Below are 16,648 nucleotides of genomic sequence, written 5' to 3'. Positions count from 1 at the left end.
CCTAGCCGAGATTCAAACATACAACGACTGGCTTGTTATACCAGCATCGTACCTCTAAACTAACTGGTCGGTTAGGCCTCAAGTACTGATACCTGAAAACAGTCCGTTCCCTTGTCACAACCCTGTGCGCGGTTCGATAACACTCGAGAGTGGCACCAAATCAGTTTATCCGGAAAACTGTTCCCGTGCATTATCCGCCATAGCTGTTCATGCTCTGAAATCCACGAAAATGTGATGCGTGGGCACGTTGTACTCCCGTGATTTATAAATTGCCCTCATGAAGCCCGCCTGATTTTTTTTATTGGGGTAAACATTCGATTACATAAAATACTTAAGAGTAACTATCCCATATCATATTGTGTGTTCAATCACAAGTGGTGACTTTTCAACAGTATTAGAATTGCAGCCTGATACTGCCCGACGAAACCGGCTGCTATTGGGGACGATGTAACAAGATCTGGAAGATCAGCGTAATGCCGCAATAAACTACAGAAATTGAGCCGATATCACTATGTGAGATTATGACTCGGTGGTTTAACTTGTTACAGAACTAAAATTTTTAAGTGACTGATAAAAATGATGCGAATATAAATTGAAATACGATCTAGTATCCATGTGAATCAACTCGCAGAAGAATTTCTGATCGACTGACCTAAAAATTGATATTTAACAAAGAAATAATAGGGTTATAATCGTTCCAGGCGTGACCACTTATTCACTTTTAATATTTTGATTTTACACGCTTACCTTACCGTAAGAGGCCGTCCAACGTAAGAGGCCATAATAGGGTCAAATGTTTTCGATTAACTTGACGCAAATATCACCGCCAATCACCAAAGGATGTTTGATTTCACTTTAACTCTGGTGGTTAAACTCTTTATGGAACTACAAACTTTAAGTAACTGATATAAATGATACGATCAAAAATTAAAGATTTTCTCAATAGATGAGTAAAAAATTGATATTTAGTTAAAATCTAATAGAGTTATGCTGCCGCTACTTGCATAACAGTCTCATTTACATAGGAAACTCCATAAAATATGAGACTGTTATGCGTACAAAATCTGACCACTTTTTCATTTTTCAGATTCGCATGTTACACGCTTACTTTTCTGTAAGAGGTTGTCCTAGGTCAACTGTCTATAGGTATTATTGCACTACCAGTTTAACTTTATACTATTACTGTATCTTTCACACTTTTTATGCCTAATTTGCTAAAATAATTATATACACTCTATTTTTTTTGTTTCAGATAATTTGTGAACAAAATATGAGTCATTAACTTCTTTGGCTTTGTTCCCCGATGCCTAGTTGCTAATCCTGAGTAGTATTCCATCAGAACCAGACATTGACAGCATGGCAATCAACTTCTCAGCTTCGTTTGCAGCCTGCTTGGCTGCAGGTCTCAAAGTACCGCGACAAATTATGTACTGCATTTCACAAGATACACCTTACGTTCTCTATAAAGACTCACAGGAAGGTACAGAGCGAACAGCTGCCATCGGAGGTCAATGGGGTGGCGAAATTTATCCAGCATTACAGAACGCACAATCGCAGCACATATCCACTCAAAACAATGCTTCACATCATGTCGCAAATTCCACTGGAATTCCACATCAGCAACCACAAGCTCAACAGTCTTCGTTACCGACTCCCAACAGCCCTCCTAATCATCAGGAAAGCAGACTGCAGTCACAACCGGGTGAACAAGCCAATGGTCAACTACACAGCCCAGCTAAAAGTCCATATCCACAACACAACGGAACTGAACTAGATGAGCGAATAATGAAGGTAACAAGTATATTTGTTTGTCTTATTTTTTAACAATTTCAACTGTCTGTAATTCTAGGCGCAAAATATACCGCAAAACGTGAATCAACAACATAACACATCTCTAGGCCAAATCCAACCAAGTGGGCAAACAACTTCCCCTTCTCAAATAATTGAACATCCAAATCAACAATCTAACCAAAATAACCATAACCCACAAATCGAAACATCACAACAGCAGCAACAGCAACAAAATGCTACTAACCAACAACAATGCTATCCGGAACCTGCACAGCCAGAACTGAACTACTACACACAACGTCATCACGGTCCCCAGGCTGCAATGTTACCTCCGCCAGGTTTCGCTCCGTTACATCACTATTTGAATAAATCCGGAGTGCTTTCTGCGATGCCAGCCGGGATGGAACATGGTAACCATTTAGAACAGTATGCTATGCCAGATTTACTACACGGCAATCAAGTGCATCATCCCGTCTCCAACGGAACTCACAAACCCAAAGGATCCGATCTTCGCCTCTTCAAGTGTTTAACCTGTGGCAAGGATTTTAAGCAAAAAAGCACTCTTCTACAGCACGAACGGATCCATACCGATTCTCGCCCATACGGTTGCCCGGCGGTCGAGTGTGGCAAACGTTTTCGCCAGCAATCGCATTTGACGCAGCATCTTCGGATTCATGCCAACGAAAAACCCTTCGTGTGTCCCTTCTGCCAGCGTGCTTTCCGACAGCGAGCTATACTAAATCAACACATCCGAATTCACTCAGGTGATAAGCCGTTCGGCTGCCCGTATCCGGAATGTGGCAAAAAATTCCGTCAAAAGGCCATTTTGAATCAGCACGTGCGCACCCACCAAGGCGAGCGATCGATTATTGATTATTTGCAATTTGTATCTTCTTTTTTTGTCATCCGTCTCTAATACGCTATACTAATTTTCTGGCCCCATTAACTAAGGTTGCAGAAAGTATTTGAAGATGCCAAAACATTTTTATTTAATTTCCTGTTTAATATATTACCGACTCAAAATGATACGAATTCTTCAAATAACGACTGTTCCTCAATTTATCTCCTAAAGTAACAACGGGTGCAGAGTACGATATTATTTTACTGCAGAAGGAATTCCTTTTATTTAAATTATAAATTTTAAACAAACGAATTGGCTCAAAATGTGTCGGGAATAATTTCCAAATTATGAAACAAAAATTAATAGAAGCCACCCAATCCATAATTGGATAAAGCACCTATTAGGCATCACAACAAAAAGACGTTTTGATTATTCTTACAGATGTATCACCGCATTTAATTTTCAAAAACGGGCCGCATGCTACACTATGGCCGCAGGATGTTCCCTACCCACCCGAACAGGAAGGTCAACCCAAAGATGAACAAACTTTCGGAGATGAAGTATCACAGGGTACTCCCGAGTCTCGTGGCTGTTTCTCTCCCGAGACTAACCTTCAATATCCATCGTATTTCAAGGACACAAAAGTTGTCAATCATTCAATCTTCGGGAACAACTTGCCCTACTTAAACAAAGCACCAGGCTCGAAAGCTCTATTGCCGGATGTCATACAACATGGACGATCGGCTGGAATGCCGCTGTATGTACGGTGTCCCATATGCCAGAAAGAGTTCAAACAGAAAAGTACACTGCTTCAACACGGCTGCATTCACATTGAATCGAGACCATATCCGTGTCCGGAATGCGGCAAACGTTTCCGGCAGCAGTCACATCTCACGCAGCACCTCCGAATTCACACGAACGAAAAGCCATTTGGTTGTCCGTACTGTCCACGCTTTTTCCGGCAGCGCACGATACTCAATCAGGTATAACTGAAAAAATACAATTACATTATTCTAGAAATAAAAAGTAATTAACCACGTGGCCGTTTTAGCATATACGCATACACACCGGTGAGAAACCTTACAAATGTGCACAGTGTGGAAAAGATTTCCGCCAGAAGGCAATACTCGATCAGCATACCAGAACACACCAGGTAGTTGTAAAATTACGATTTATGTTATCATTTATATTATAACTAGCTGACCCGACAAACTTCGTATTGCCACAAATTAACCTGTGTTGTACATAAATCATGAATCTCGGATGATCTTTGTCACTTCTCGAGTTTTGCAAGCCCCCCAGTGGGCGGCGCTTCCGACGGCGGGTCACCGGCAACACTCGCGACCGGCTCGTCCTGAATGATCTAGTGTTACTATAGATAGTTTTTGTGGTCTTGTTATTGATTAATGTTTTATGGAAGAGTCTCGAATTTCTCGAGTTGGATTAGTTTTTGAGTTTCGCAAAAATTTCTGTTTTATTTGTATGAGAGTCCATATCCCCCTACCACAGGGGTGAGAGGTCTCTAACTATCATAAAATAAATTCAAGACTCAAAAATCTCCTACATGCTAAATTTGGTTCCATTTGCTTGATTAGTACTCAAATTATAAGGAAATTTGTATTTCATTTGTATGGGAGCCCACCCTCTTAAAAGGGAAAGGGGTCGTAATACACCACAGAAAAAAAATTCTGCCATCTAAAACTCTCACATGCCAAATTTGGTTCCATTTGCTTGATTAGTTCTAAAGTTATGAGCAAATTTGTATTTCGTTTGAATGGGAGCCCCCCCCTCCTAAAAAGGTAAGAAGTCCTAATTCATCATGGGAAAAATGGTTGCCTCCAAAAACACCCACATGCCAAATATGGTTCCATTTGCTTGATTAGTTCTCGAATTATGAGGAAATTTGTATTTCATTTGTGTAGAAGCCCCCCCTCTTGAAGTGTGGAAGGATCCTAATTCACCGTAGAAAATATTTTTGCCTCCAAAAACCTCCACATGCCGAATTTGGTTCTATTTGCTTGATTAGTTCTCGAGTTATGGGGAAATTTGTATTTCATTTGTATTGGAGCCCCCCCTCCTAATGTGGGAAGAGGTCCTAATTCATCACAGAAAAAATTCTTGCCTCCAAAAACACCTACACGCCAAATTTGGTTCCATTTGCTGGATTAGTTCTCGAGTTATGAGGAAATTTGTATTTCGTTTGTATAGGACCCCCCCTCCTAAAGTGGGGAGGGGTCCCAATTCATCATTGAAAAAAAAATTGTCTCCAAAAACACACACATGCCAAATTTGGTTCAATTCGCTTGATTAGTTCTCGAGTTATGAGGAAATTTGTATTTCATTTGTACAGGAGCCCCTCCTCTTAAAGTGGGGAGGAGTCCTAATTCACCATAGAAAATTTTCTTGCTCTCGAAAACCTTCACATGCCAAATTTGGTTGCATTTGCTTGATTAGTTCTCGAGTTATGAGGAAATTTGTATGGAAGTCCCCCCTCTTAAAGGGGAGAGGAGTTATAATTCCTCTTATAAAGAGGGGAGGGGTCTCAATTCACCATAGAATAAATTCTTGTCACCAAAAAAAATACCCCCATGCCAAATTTGGTTCTATTTGCTTGATTAGTTCTCGAGTTATGAGGAAATTTGTATTTCATTTGTATAGGAGCCCTCCCTCCTAAAGTGGGGAGAGGTTCTTATTCATCATAGAAAACATTCTTGCCTCCAAAAACACCTACATGCCAAATTTGGTTCCATTTGCTGGATTAGCTTTCGAGTTATAAGGAAATTTGTATTTCGTTTGTATAGGAGCCCCCCCCCCTCTTAAAGTGGGGAGGGGTCCCAATTCATCATAAAAAAAAATTTGTCTTCAAAAACACACACATGCCTAATTTGGTTCCATTTGCTTGATTAGTTCTCGAGTTATAAGGAAATTGGTATTTCATTTGCACAGGAGCCCCCCCTCTTAAAGTGAGGAGGGGTCCTAATTCAACATAGAAAATTTTCTTGTCCTCGAAAACCTTCACATGCCAAATTTGGTTCCATTTGCTTGATTAGTTCTCGAGTTATGAGGAAATTTGTATGGAAACCCCCCCTCTTAAAGGAGAGAGGAGTTATAATTCCCCTTATAAAGAGGGGAGGGGTCTCAAATTACCCTAGAATAAATTCTTGTCACCGAAAACACCCACATGCCAAATTTGGTTCTATTTGCTTGATTAGTTCTCGAGTTATGCAGAAATTTGTGTTTCATTTGTATGGGAGCCCCCCCTCTTAGTTGGGGGAGGGGTCTCTAACCATCACTAAAACCTTTCCTGGCCCCAAAGACCTCTACATGCAAATTTTCACGCCGATTGGTTCAGTAGTTTTTGATTCTATAAGGAACACAGGACAGACAGACAGAAATCCTTCTTTATAGGTATAGATGTGTTCAATTCATCTGCCATTGCTGTTTATCTTCTTACTGTTCTCGCTCTTAGAGTACATTTTATCATAAAGATTGCTTCGCAATGCACAAATAATTAATGGTTTCCGCGTCATGAATGGCCGAAACAGAAGATCGCAAAAATGAATTTAAGCCGCCTAAAAAGACCTACCATACAGAACAATAAACCCTTTGGCAGGCAAAATAATTCCAGTCAGTGCAGTGATGCAAAGAAAATTTTGATGTGTAGAGTTCAGAATGGGAATGAGTAATCAAAAAGTTTCCTTTGCTTCCAGCGTATACATTCACTCGAACGAATAAATTATGTACCTCTCCGATTTCAATGTGATCATCAATCAACTTCCACGCACTCGGTAAGGTTTGGATCAGCATCTAGTCTATCCTTTGTGCGTTTTGTTTCGAGGGTTAAGTTCGACGTGAAACAAGCTCAATAATGCAATTCGATAAAATATCAAAGTTAAAAGACAGCTCTAAAAATTTAATTAATATTTGCAGCTTTGCGTACGATCATAAGTGGAACCAATTTCAGCGAAAAATGTGATGCAAATAATTCGTCATACAATGCATAAATGCACAAATATTTTGGACTAAATAATACCTAAATAATACCTACCTGCAATAATACGGCTAACACAACTAACGTCGAACAGGAACTATCCACTGTCCGCATACCAAACGTTCCACCTCTAGCAGCTAGTCAGCAACACGGTCGACGAACTTGATGTCCCGCGAGTAAAATGATGTTGATGAAGTCACTAATTCAGCGTCGAAATATCACGTGTTGCTGCGAACCGATAGCACGATCGATAAAACTGAAGTCCCGTTGGTAAAAGGTTGTTAGTGTCAGGACAAATCCTGGTCACGGCACCAATGTTCCGGATCGTCGTTAGGGGGGCCGATTACCAACGGGACTGGATGTCTTCACACTAAAATAAAACGCTAGATTCATCTTACGGCAACCATCCGCCAACAGCGGTGGTTGCTAGTGCACTGTATAATTGCTATTTATTATTTGCCTTTTATACCCTTGCGGTAAATAGATTTAATACATGTTCAAAATAATAGCCTTTGTGCATCACGTTCGGTTGAACGGACAATAGCGTCTTGTGACTAGCTGGACAATAGAAGCTAAGCGCGATGGATTACAATGCGGCTTTCTGCCGCAACAGTAATTTTTTTCTTGTAATCAGCAATCTATACCTATAAAGAAGGATTTCTGTCTGTCTGTCTGTCTGTCTGTCTGTCTGTCTGTCTGTCCGTATGTTCCTTATAGAATCGAAAACTACTGAACCAATCGGCATGAAAATATGCATGTAGAGGTTTTTTGGGGCCAGGAAAGGTTTTAGTGATGGTTAGAAACCCCTCCCCCCACTAAGAGGGGGGGCTCCCATACAAATGAAACACAAATTTCTGCATAACTCGACAACTAATCAAGCAAATAGAACAAATTTTGGCATGTGGGTGTTTTCGGTGACAAGAATTTTTTCTATGGTAAATTGAGACCCCTCCCCTCTTTATAAGGGGAATTATAACTCCTCTCCTCTTTAAAAGGGGGGGCTTCCATACAAATTTCCTCATAACTCGAGAACTAATCAAGCAAATCGAACCAAATTTGGCATGTGAAGGTTTTCGAGGGCAAGTATATTTTCTATAGTAAATTAGGACCCCTCCCCACTTTAAGAGGGGGGGCTCCTGTACCAAAGAAACACAATTTTCTTCATAACTCGAGAAGTAATTAAGCAAATGGAACCAAATATGGCATGTGGGTGTTTTTGGAAACAAAAATTTTTTCTATGACGAATTGGGACCCCTCCCCGTTTTAGGAGGGGGGGATCCTATACACATGAAAGACAAATTTCCTCATAACTGAAGAACTATTCAAGCAAATAGAACAAAATTTGGCATGTGAAAGTTTTCGAGAGCAAGAATATTTTCTATGGTGAATTAGAACCCCTCCCCACTTTAAGAGGGGGGGCTCCTATACAAACGAAATACAAATTTCCTCATAACTCGAGAACTAATCAAGCAAATGGAACCAAATTTGATACGTGGGTGTTTTTGGAGACAAATTTTTTTCTATGATGAACGGGGACCCCTCCTCACTTTAGGAGGGGGGGCTCCTATACAAATGAAATACAAATTTCCTCATAACTCGAGAGGTAATCAAGCAAATGAAACCAAATTTGGCATGTGAGAGTTTTCGAGGGCAAGAATATTTTCTATGGTGAATTAGGACCCCTCCCAACTTTAAGCGGGGGGGCTCCTATACAAACGAAATACAAATTTCCTCATAACTCGAGAACTAATCAAGCAAATGGAACCAAATTTGGCATGTGAAGGTTTTCGAGGGCAAGAATATTTTCTATAGTAAATTGCGACCCCTCCCCACTTTAAGAGGGGGGCTCCTGTACCAAAGAAACACAATTTTCCTCATAACTCGAGAAGTAATTAAGCAAATGGAACCAAATTTGGCATGTGGGTGTTTTTGGAGACAAAAATTTTTTCTATGATGAATTGGGACCCCTACCCATTTTAGGAGGGGGGGCTCCTATACAAATGAAATTCAAATTTCCTCATAACTCGAGAACTAATCAAGCAAATGGAACCAAATTTGGCATGTGGAGGTTTCTGGTGGCAAAAATATTTTCTATGGTGAATTAGGACCCCTCCCAACTTTAAGAGGGGGTGCTTCTACACAAATGAAATACAAATTTTCTCATAATTCGATAACTAATCAAGCAAATGGAACCATATTTGGCATGTGGGTGTTTTTGGAGGCAACCATTTTTTCTATGATGAATTAGGACCCCTTACCTTTTTAAGAGGGGGGGCTCTCATACAAACGAAATACTAATTTCCACATAACTCTAGAACTAATCAAGCAAATGGAACCAAATTTATCATGTGGGTGTTTTTGTAGGCAAGAACATTTTCTATGGTATATTTTCTATGGATTTCCCCACTTTAGGAGGGGGGGGGGGCTCCTATACATATGAAAAACAAATTTCCTCATAACTCGAGAACTAATCAAGCAACTGGAACCAAATTTGACGTGTAAGTGGTTTTGGACGCAAGATTTTTTTCTATGGTGAATTGAGACCCCTCTCTTCTTTAGAAAGCGAGTTAAGGCCCATCTCCCCTTTAAGAGGGTGGGCTTCCATACAAATGAAATGCAAATTTCCTCTTATCTCGAGAACTAATCAATCAAATGGAACCAAATTTGGCATGTGGGAGTTTTAGATGGCAGAAATTTTTTCTATGGTGAATTACGACCAGCTCCCCTTTTAAGAGGGGAGCTCCCATACAAATGAAATTCAAATTTCCTTATAACTTGAGAACTAATCAAGCAAATGGAACCAAATTTGGCATGTGGGAGATTTTGGAGTCTTGAATTTATTTTACGATAGTTAGAAACCTCTCACCCCTGTGGTAGGGGGATATGGACTCTCATACAAATAAAACAGAAATTTTTGCGAAACTCAAAAACTAATCGAACTCGAGAAATTCGAGACTCTTCCATAAAACATTAGTCAATACAAGACCACAAAAACTATCTATAGTAACACTAGATCATTCAAGACGAGACGGTCGCGAGTGTTGCCGGTGACCCGCCGTCGGAAGCGCCGCCCACTGGGAGGCTTGCAAAACTCGAGATTGTGACAAAGATCATCCGAGATTCATGATTTATGTACAACACAGGTTAATTTGTGGCAATACGAAGTTTGTCGGGTCAGCTAGTAAGCTAAATAAAAAAATTGTTTTAGAACAAAACAAGCAATCCTATTTTATCCTGATTTTTATTCCGTTTGCATCCTAAATTCTGAAAAAAGTACTTGACATCTCTGAACCCAATCGTCTTCGATAGTTGAGGCAGTATTTTAATCGTCAAATGTTAAAGTGATATAAAAAAAACAAATGCGCGTGTCGTCGATGCGCAGCTCGTTGTAGATTTGAGTAAAAATGTGTTAAAGTGATAAATGTATAAAAAACGTGTGCTAAGGAGGTACGACCGGCACCTTTCGAACGGGGTAAGACAGACATTCTTGCAGATCGCCGGCAACACTCACAGTCTGCTTTTTTTCACTCATCTTGAACTCGTTAAAATTCTAGATACATGATTTGACTTCTATTGTGCTTATCATTAAATTCTAATGTGATTCGAGGTACCACATGATGGCTTTAGTTAATTGCTTCCATTCTCATATTATGTATTCACGCTATCGTATTCCGTATTCTGCCCATATCTTCGGAACTTGTTAACCGATTCCAACCATAATCAATAACGACGTATTAAACATTATCACTTTTCATTTGGTAGTGGCTGTTTACAAATCGGTTCAGTAGCAGGTGCGTAATTCATAAAAATTTGGTGCGGGTTTCACGCACACTTCCTGATGAACGCCATTTGTTTGTCTGTTTCAAAAATTTACTGTATTTTGTAAAATAATCGATCAAAAGCACTATAGTTATAGTGAATCTAAAGCAGAATAAGACGTACGCCAGATTATCTTAGCAAAGAAATATTTGCTCGGCAAATCGTAGAAAATTTGGTTGAGTAACACCGATTCGGTCTCAATAAGACGTACGCCAGTTACTACTTGTATTAAATAAGCATTGAATTTTAGCCTACATGAACCAGCCTACAGAAGTATCAATACTTTATAATTTCCTTTTTTTTTCTTACTTTAGGGAGATCGACCATTTTGCTGTCCTATGCCGAACTGTCGAAGAAGATTTGCAACTGAACAGGAGGTCAAAAAGCACATTGATAATCACATGAATCCGCATTCATCAAAATCACGTAAATTAGCATCAATGGCTGCGTTAAACAATAACAACAACAATACCAATAACAATAATAATAACAACAACAACAACAACAACAACAATAATAATAACAATAACAACGCAGCACTAGAACAAAAAGTTTCGCCTACCTTTCTGGTGGATAAACAGAACAACCTAATCCAACGTATGGGCCCTGTGAAACATGAATTGTATTTTCCACAATGTTATGGTTCGCCATTTAACCAGCCATTCATAGCAGGAGCTGCTGTTGTAACCACGAATGCAGCGGCTGCCAGTGGTCCAACCACTGCACCATCAACAGCCGCGGGACCCAATCCCAATCAGCAGCAAAATCCGACTACGACCAGTGTTGCAGCTGTTCCGACATCGATAGCTGCCGTCGTCGCTGCGCCAGCTCCCCAAACTATTGCAGCGCAGTGACATCTGCTGGGCGGACAACATCATCCTGGAGTACCGCAAGCGCTCTCAACGCCCGTTGGCCCACCGGCATTGATTGCAATTCATCAGTAAAAAGCATATGTTCTTCATGAATATGTGTCGATTTAGTGGAAAAATTCACTGTCATTAAGGTTTCCACCATTTGTAAACAACTCTACGTAAAGTATGGTACGCAATCAGCAAAACAATGATTATGTTTAAGGGATTGGTGCAAATTTTTCGCTGTTCAAAAATAAGACACTTTTTTCTCAACATTATATCGCGGATTACGAAACGTGTGATATAAAAGTAGAATTGTCGAACGAAACGACTGGAAATAAGAAGATACCGCATAATTTTTATTTTCGCGATGGCTAGAAGTAATGTTTTTCAATTTTATTTTCTGTGAATTTTGATTTTCTCATGATATTGTTTAAGAGTAAAATAATTTTTCTAACGAGTAACGATTCTCACATGAAATATGTAACGCTACTAAAATTTATAATTATGTTAATGCTCAATAGAAATGAATAGAATATACGGATAGAATATCGAGGAAAAGTCGTGTAGAAAACTGCAATACAAACGCATGATAGGTTATATGTGTACTCCGTCGCGGTGTTATCTTAATCGATTGCAACGTCCATATGAACTCGATGTCTGACAGAAATCGAAACCAAAGACTGATATAAATCTAAAGATACGCATTTGTTCGTGTTATTTGTATACGATTCATCAGTTTAATAGAGACTGTACTCGGAGAAGGTGAAAAATTTGCACATTTTCTTAAATTGATTATAAAGAAATTTCGTAAAACCAATTGGTTCTATTCTAACGTACGCTGTTTCTACAACCCTGGAATAAAATTTGAACCATAATTTGTGTGTGTGTTTAGCAGCAACTAAAAACCCAATATCTTGAAATTGTATGCACTGTGTATAGACCCAGCCAAGGTTCAAAAGTTTTAATCTAGAAAAGCAGTTGTTACCAGTAAAGTATATGCCAAATTGGAGAGATTACAGAATTTAAAATTTTCTATTGTAACCCAAAAGTCAATGTGAAAGCAAAGTCTAGACATCTTCTGAATAACGGTAGACCTAAAATGATTAATTATGCATAAGAAACAAGAGTGCCTAGCTGTTGTACATTAGGAATTTCCCACCCGTTTCCTTTCTGGTGTAAAGCACGATAGTAAGTTCCACCAATATGTCCACCACTGCAGAAAAGAAATAGCTGACGCTAAATATACCTCTACAGAACAAACGAAGAAAAAATCATAACTGTAAATGAAAACAAAACTAACTAAACATAGAGCAACCGAAGAACAAAACATAGTTATATAACTTCCACAATAACAAAACAGATGGTGCTATTTTTATTAAAACTTTTTTAACAGTGGAAAACTTTATTAAATAATTAACAGGACATACATAGCTAAATAATAATTATCACGGTTATGCTACCTATACTGGTGGCATAAACAATACAATAGACATAAAAAAAGGAACAAACAACAAGCCAGCAATAGAACAATTAAGTTTAACAGACTCATTCACATCAAACAATAGCTAAAATGAAAAGCTTGAATAATTCAAGCATCAGTTGTTATATTTATATTGCAAATAAAACAAAACGAGCCAGCAACCGAAATACATAAGCAGAAATAAAAAAAGATAAAGGAAGAAACCCAAACTACAATCATATATTTACCCAACCATTTGCTTTTCTTATTCTACATATACAGAACCAAGCAGGGTAAACAATAGTGAATGCAATTAATGAATTTTTATCAAACTTTATTTAAAAACACGCTTGTTTTTCTGTGAACAGAGATAAATATTTTAAAATACCTCAATCAAATTGTTTTTCAACTCATACTCGCAAGCCACAGAAAACAACACTCTTTAGCAGTTGGACGTGCGTTGCTTCACCGTCGATATTTCTCAACAGGCAGCGGACTGAAGTGCTCTGCTAAGACATATAACAATTATTTACAGGTGATAGCTGCTGCTATGGGAAACAAAATGGAGTAAACGTTGCGTCAATACAATTAATAATAATACTTAATAGAAACATAATAGACATACATACCCCAAATTAACAAACACATACCCCATAGGACAGTGGTATTTGCTTTCGGTGCGAACACACTTTTGCACGCAAAAAAAACACGAGCAAAACGGAGCTTGAAAACAGTCGCGAAGGAAACGGATGGTGAATTGTAGTTTGTAAGGAATTCGTCTTGCCATACATACACAGAGAGAGAGAGAGGAAATATATACGATCTTTATGAAAACGGAAAGATCTGAAATGATATTACAAGGCCGGATTGACAGAAAATACGATGGATTTTGCGATTAACGTAGAAGAGCTTTCTGAATTGGCTGAATAATTTGCTTTTCATCAAACACCTATTAACCAGGATTCATGAATTCGATTTGTGTCGAGGTTGAATTGTTAGTAGGATTGGAGCACTAGCCCAAAAGAATCATCCCGAAACACGTTTTTGAATAACTTCAATATTTTTAAACGAAGATGTATGTTAGTGGTTTTACCAAAGACTATAATATTAAAAAAAAAACCATGTCTTCTATTTTGTCAGAAAACTCTAAAGCAAATTTTTCGATTTTATCGGATAACGTTATTACCGTTTTCGACGCAACATAAAATGTTTTGAATGAAAACTAGTAAGCAAATTTAATTAGTAAACCAAGAAAAATATTATCGGTGGTCGAAAACTCCAAAGAAAATCTGGAAAAACTATGTTCTAAATTATGGAAAATTTTCAAAATATTATTTTTTTTAATTTACCAATTTTTAATATTTTAATGGTGCAAATCCCATTTTTATTCTTCGTGAGTCATGGCCGGAAAACTCGATATTCCTAAACATTTACAAAATTCAAAAATTTATATTTCATGTACCATCCATTATAAAGAAAGGGCAATTGTACTAAAATAGAAGTATATTTTGTCACCAATCCAGAAAAAATATCGTTTGTAAAAATGAAACCACACTATAAACATGTTTTTAAACCATAAACAGGTTTTTTGTTTCCAATTTCAAACTTTTTTCTCAAGCTAGCTCTAACTTTAGAAAAACTTCGGAGCTGCTCAAACATAAGTGTCTAGTGCTACTATCCCACTAACATCATTGATTTGTTCCGAAATTTTTACTTGGTATATCAAAAAAAGGCAAACTCCATATTTCATTCTGCAAAGCTCTTCCGTTAAATCGTATGTACGTGTATTTACGAAAAAAATTGCGGATCTGCGAACTATCATCGCGCATCGTACATTAATATCCCCATTATGTTCACATATTTCAACAAGCAAATATGAAAAGTTGATTTGTATCTTTTCTTTATTTCTTTCTTCCTGATCACGAAATCAGTGAAGACGGCCATTAAAAAGTAAAATACTAGAAAAAATAAAAGAAAAATAACCAAATTGAAGCTGAAAAAAGACTAAGACTCGTGATATCTGACATTTAGGCCAATTGTAACAATACATCTAAAAATTTCTATATTTTTTCGTTTTTTTTTTTCATTTTTGTAAACGAGTGTGTGAATGCGTTTGGAACAAAATTGCGCAAGTGCAGTGGGACTAAAATTAAAAAGACAATCCTTTCTTGCGTCGGAAGTAAAACAGCCAGCCAGAAGCAAAGTAGTTTTTCTGTTTGTGTGAGAGTTAATCATCGCGGATGATTGATTTTTGTATCTTTCGGTTTATCACTTTATTACGTACCTCCTTTTAAACCTTGCTATAGAAATTAGTCGTGAATTCAAAAGAGTAAACTAAATCTGTGATAAAAAAGCTCTAAATTAATGTTTTTATTTCACGTCTCGGACACTGTTCTAATCAATTAGTTGTAATTTTTGTTAATGTTATGAAGAACCATTTCAAAACATTTAGATCAAATTTTTATGCATCCCAAAGTGTGTCGCGAGTCAGAAACAAGTATTTTGGACCGACCAAAAACCTTTTAGGACAAGTTTAGGTAAACCGTAAATAATTCTGTATATCAGGTCGAATGCATTTTGATTCATACGTTGCTTTTTTCAGCCAGTTTTTGTTTGTAAAAAGAAGAATAAAAACCTTTTTTCAACTGAAACGGCGCGTGCCATAGGTTTGAGTAATTGTATCCACATGCTTATGATTTACTATAATTTTAAGTCCTCTAGGTATAACATGCGAACAAGTTTAACCTATGTTAAACATCAAGAATAATCTAATTGTAAGCAGTATATGAAATTTCTTATTCTAAGCAATACATTGATATACCACATTAAAGAAGATTATATATAAAACATGAATAAAGTAAAATTATTGTTCTCGATCAAAGCGCAAAGTTTCTAATCGGTAAAGAATTCTTTTCAACTAAAATTACTAACTTAAAGCATTTGCATGTTCTAATACACTAACAAATGGTGGAATTTAACGTTATCAAACTCCTCGATCAAATAGCATGGCTGTTATCTATTTTTTATTGCTAAGTTGCAGTTTCCCCATTTTATTCATTCTTTTAAGGTTCAAGCATGCGTAATTGATTTTTGGGATTTCAAAAGCAGTTTGTATCATCAAAATAATAGATAAGTTTATGAAACCGTTCTCAATTCATTCTTCACAATGAATATATTTTCGTAAACATAACTTTTATGTTGAGTTTGAAAACTGCTTTTGAAATTCTAAAAATCATTGATGCGTGCTTGAAGCTTCCACCTTGTATCAGGTATCAGCATTTGAAACCTAAAGTTTAACATAGAACTGAACGCCAATCTCATCTGTTCCATAACTATGAATACTTAAATCAGCAGAATAATGATATAGAATAAATTTTGTAATTATAAAGCTTACTGAACCGGATCGTTTCAAAAGCTGTATAGTTTGCTATACCTGGCAAGATAAATACAAATTATAAAAAACGGGTGGTGGTTTAGAAACGATCTGAAATTCGTATTCGGAAGATGAGCATTATAAAATAATTAGGGGATCCATACGCAAATCTTTTTTCGAAAGTAATTAAATTTTCGAAATAAACTTAAATTACATTTGACAATTTAATTTATATGAACTGCATTCGTGAAAAATCTTCTGACATCTAATAAACAAGCCACTGCTAAATGTCAAATCGACGAAGAATTATACCGTCCGCCATTAGGCTTGTTAAAAGCTGGATAGGGTGCGCACTATTTGAGCGCGTGAGAAAAACTGAATGAAGCTATCAAATATTTTTTGTACTAACTTTGACCGGAAATTATTAAATGATATCCGAACTTTGGCAGAACACCCCGTAAACCGTAATGCTAGTCAGTTTTAAGCTACGCTTAAAAATGAACACTTTCAGTTCAGTTTA

General features: G+C 37.5%; 1 protein-coding gene across 1 annotated transcript; it reads left to right on the top strand.

Moving 5' to 3' along the window:
• Positions 1 to 1,356: 1,356 nt before the first annotated feature.
• LOC128736891 (zinc finger protein 629) lies at positions 1,357 to 11,296 on the top strand. Its single transcript, XM_053831390.1, has 5 exons — positions 1,357 to 1,791; positions 1,850 to 2,555; positions 3,074 to 3,615; positions 3,684 to 3,788; positions 10,757 to 11,296. Exons 1-5 carry the CDS (start codon positions 1,357 to 1,359, stop codon positions 11,294 to 11,296), a joined length of 2,328 nt encoding a protein of 775 aa, XP_053687365.1.
• Positions 11,297 to 16,648: the final 5,352 nt, after the last annotated feature.

The sequence above is a fragment of the Sabethes cyaneus genome, chromosome 2, assembly GCF_943734655.1.
Source record: "Sabethes cyaneus chromosome 2, idSabCyanKW18_F2, whole genome shotgun sequence".
Taxonomy (NCBI): Eukaryota; Metazoa; Arthropoda; class Insecta; order Diptera; family Culicidae; genus Sabethes; species Sabethes cyaneus.
This window is presented reverse-complemented; position numbering and strand designations above follow the sequence as displayed.

Bases quoted from the DNA above. Each gene is read 5' to 3' on its own strand.
- LOC128736891 (XM_053831390.1), top strand. From the start codon at position 1,357: ATGGCAATCAACTTCTCAGCTTCGTTTGCAGCCTGCTTGGCTGCAGGT. The intron at 1,792-1,849 runs GTAACAAGTATA...CTGTAATTCTAG, and splicing joins TAGATGAGCGAATAATGAAG to GCGCAAAATATACCGCAAAA. The intron at 3,789-10,756 runs GTTGTAAAATTA...TTCTTACTTTAG, and splicing joins ATACCAGAACACACCAGGTA to GGAGATCGACCATTTTGCTG.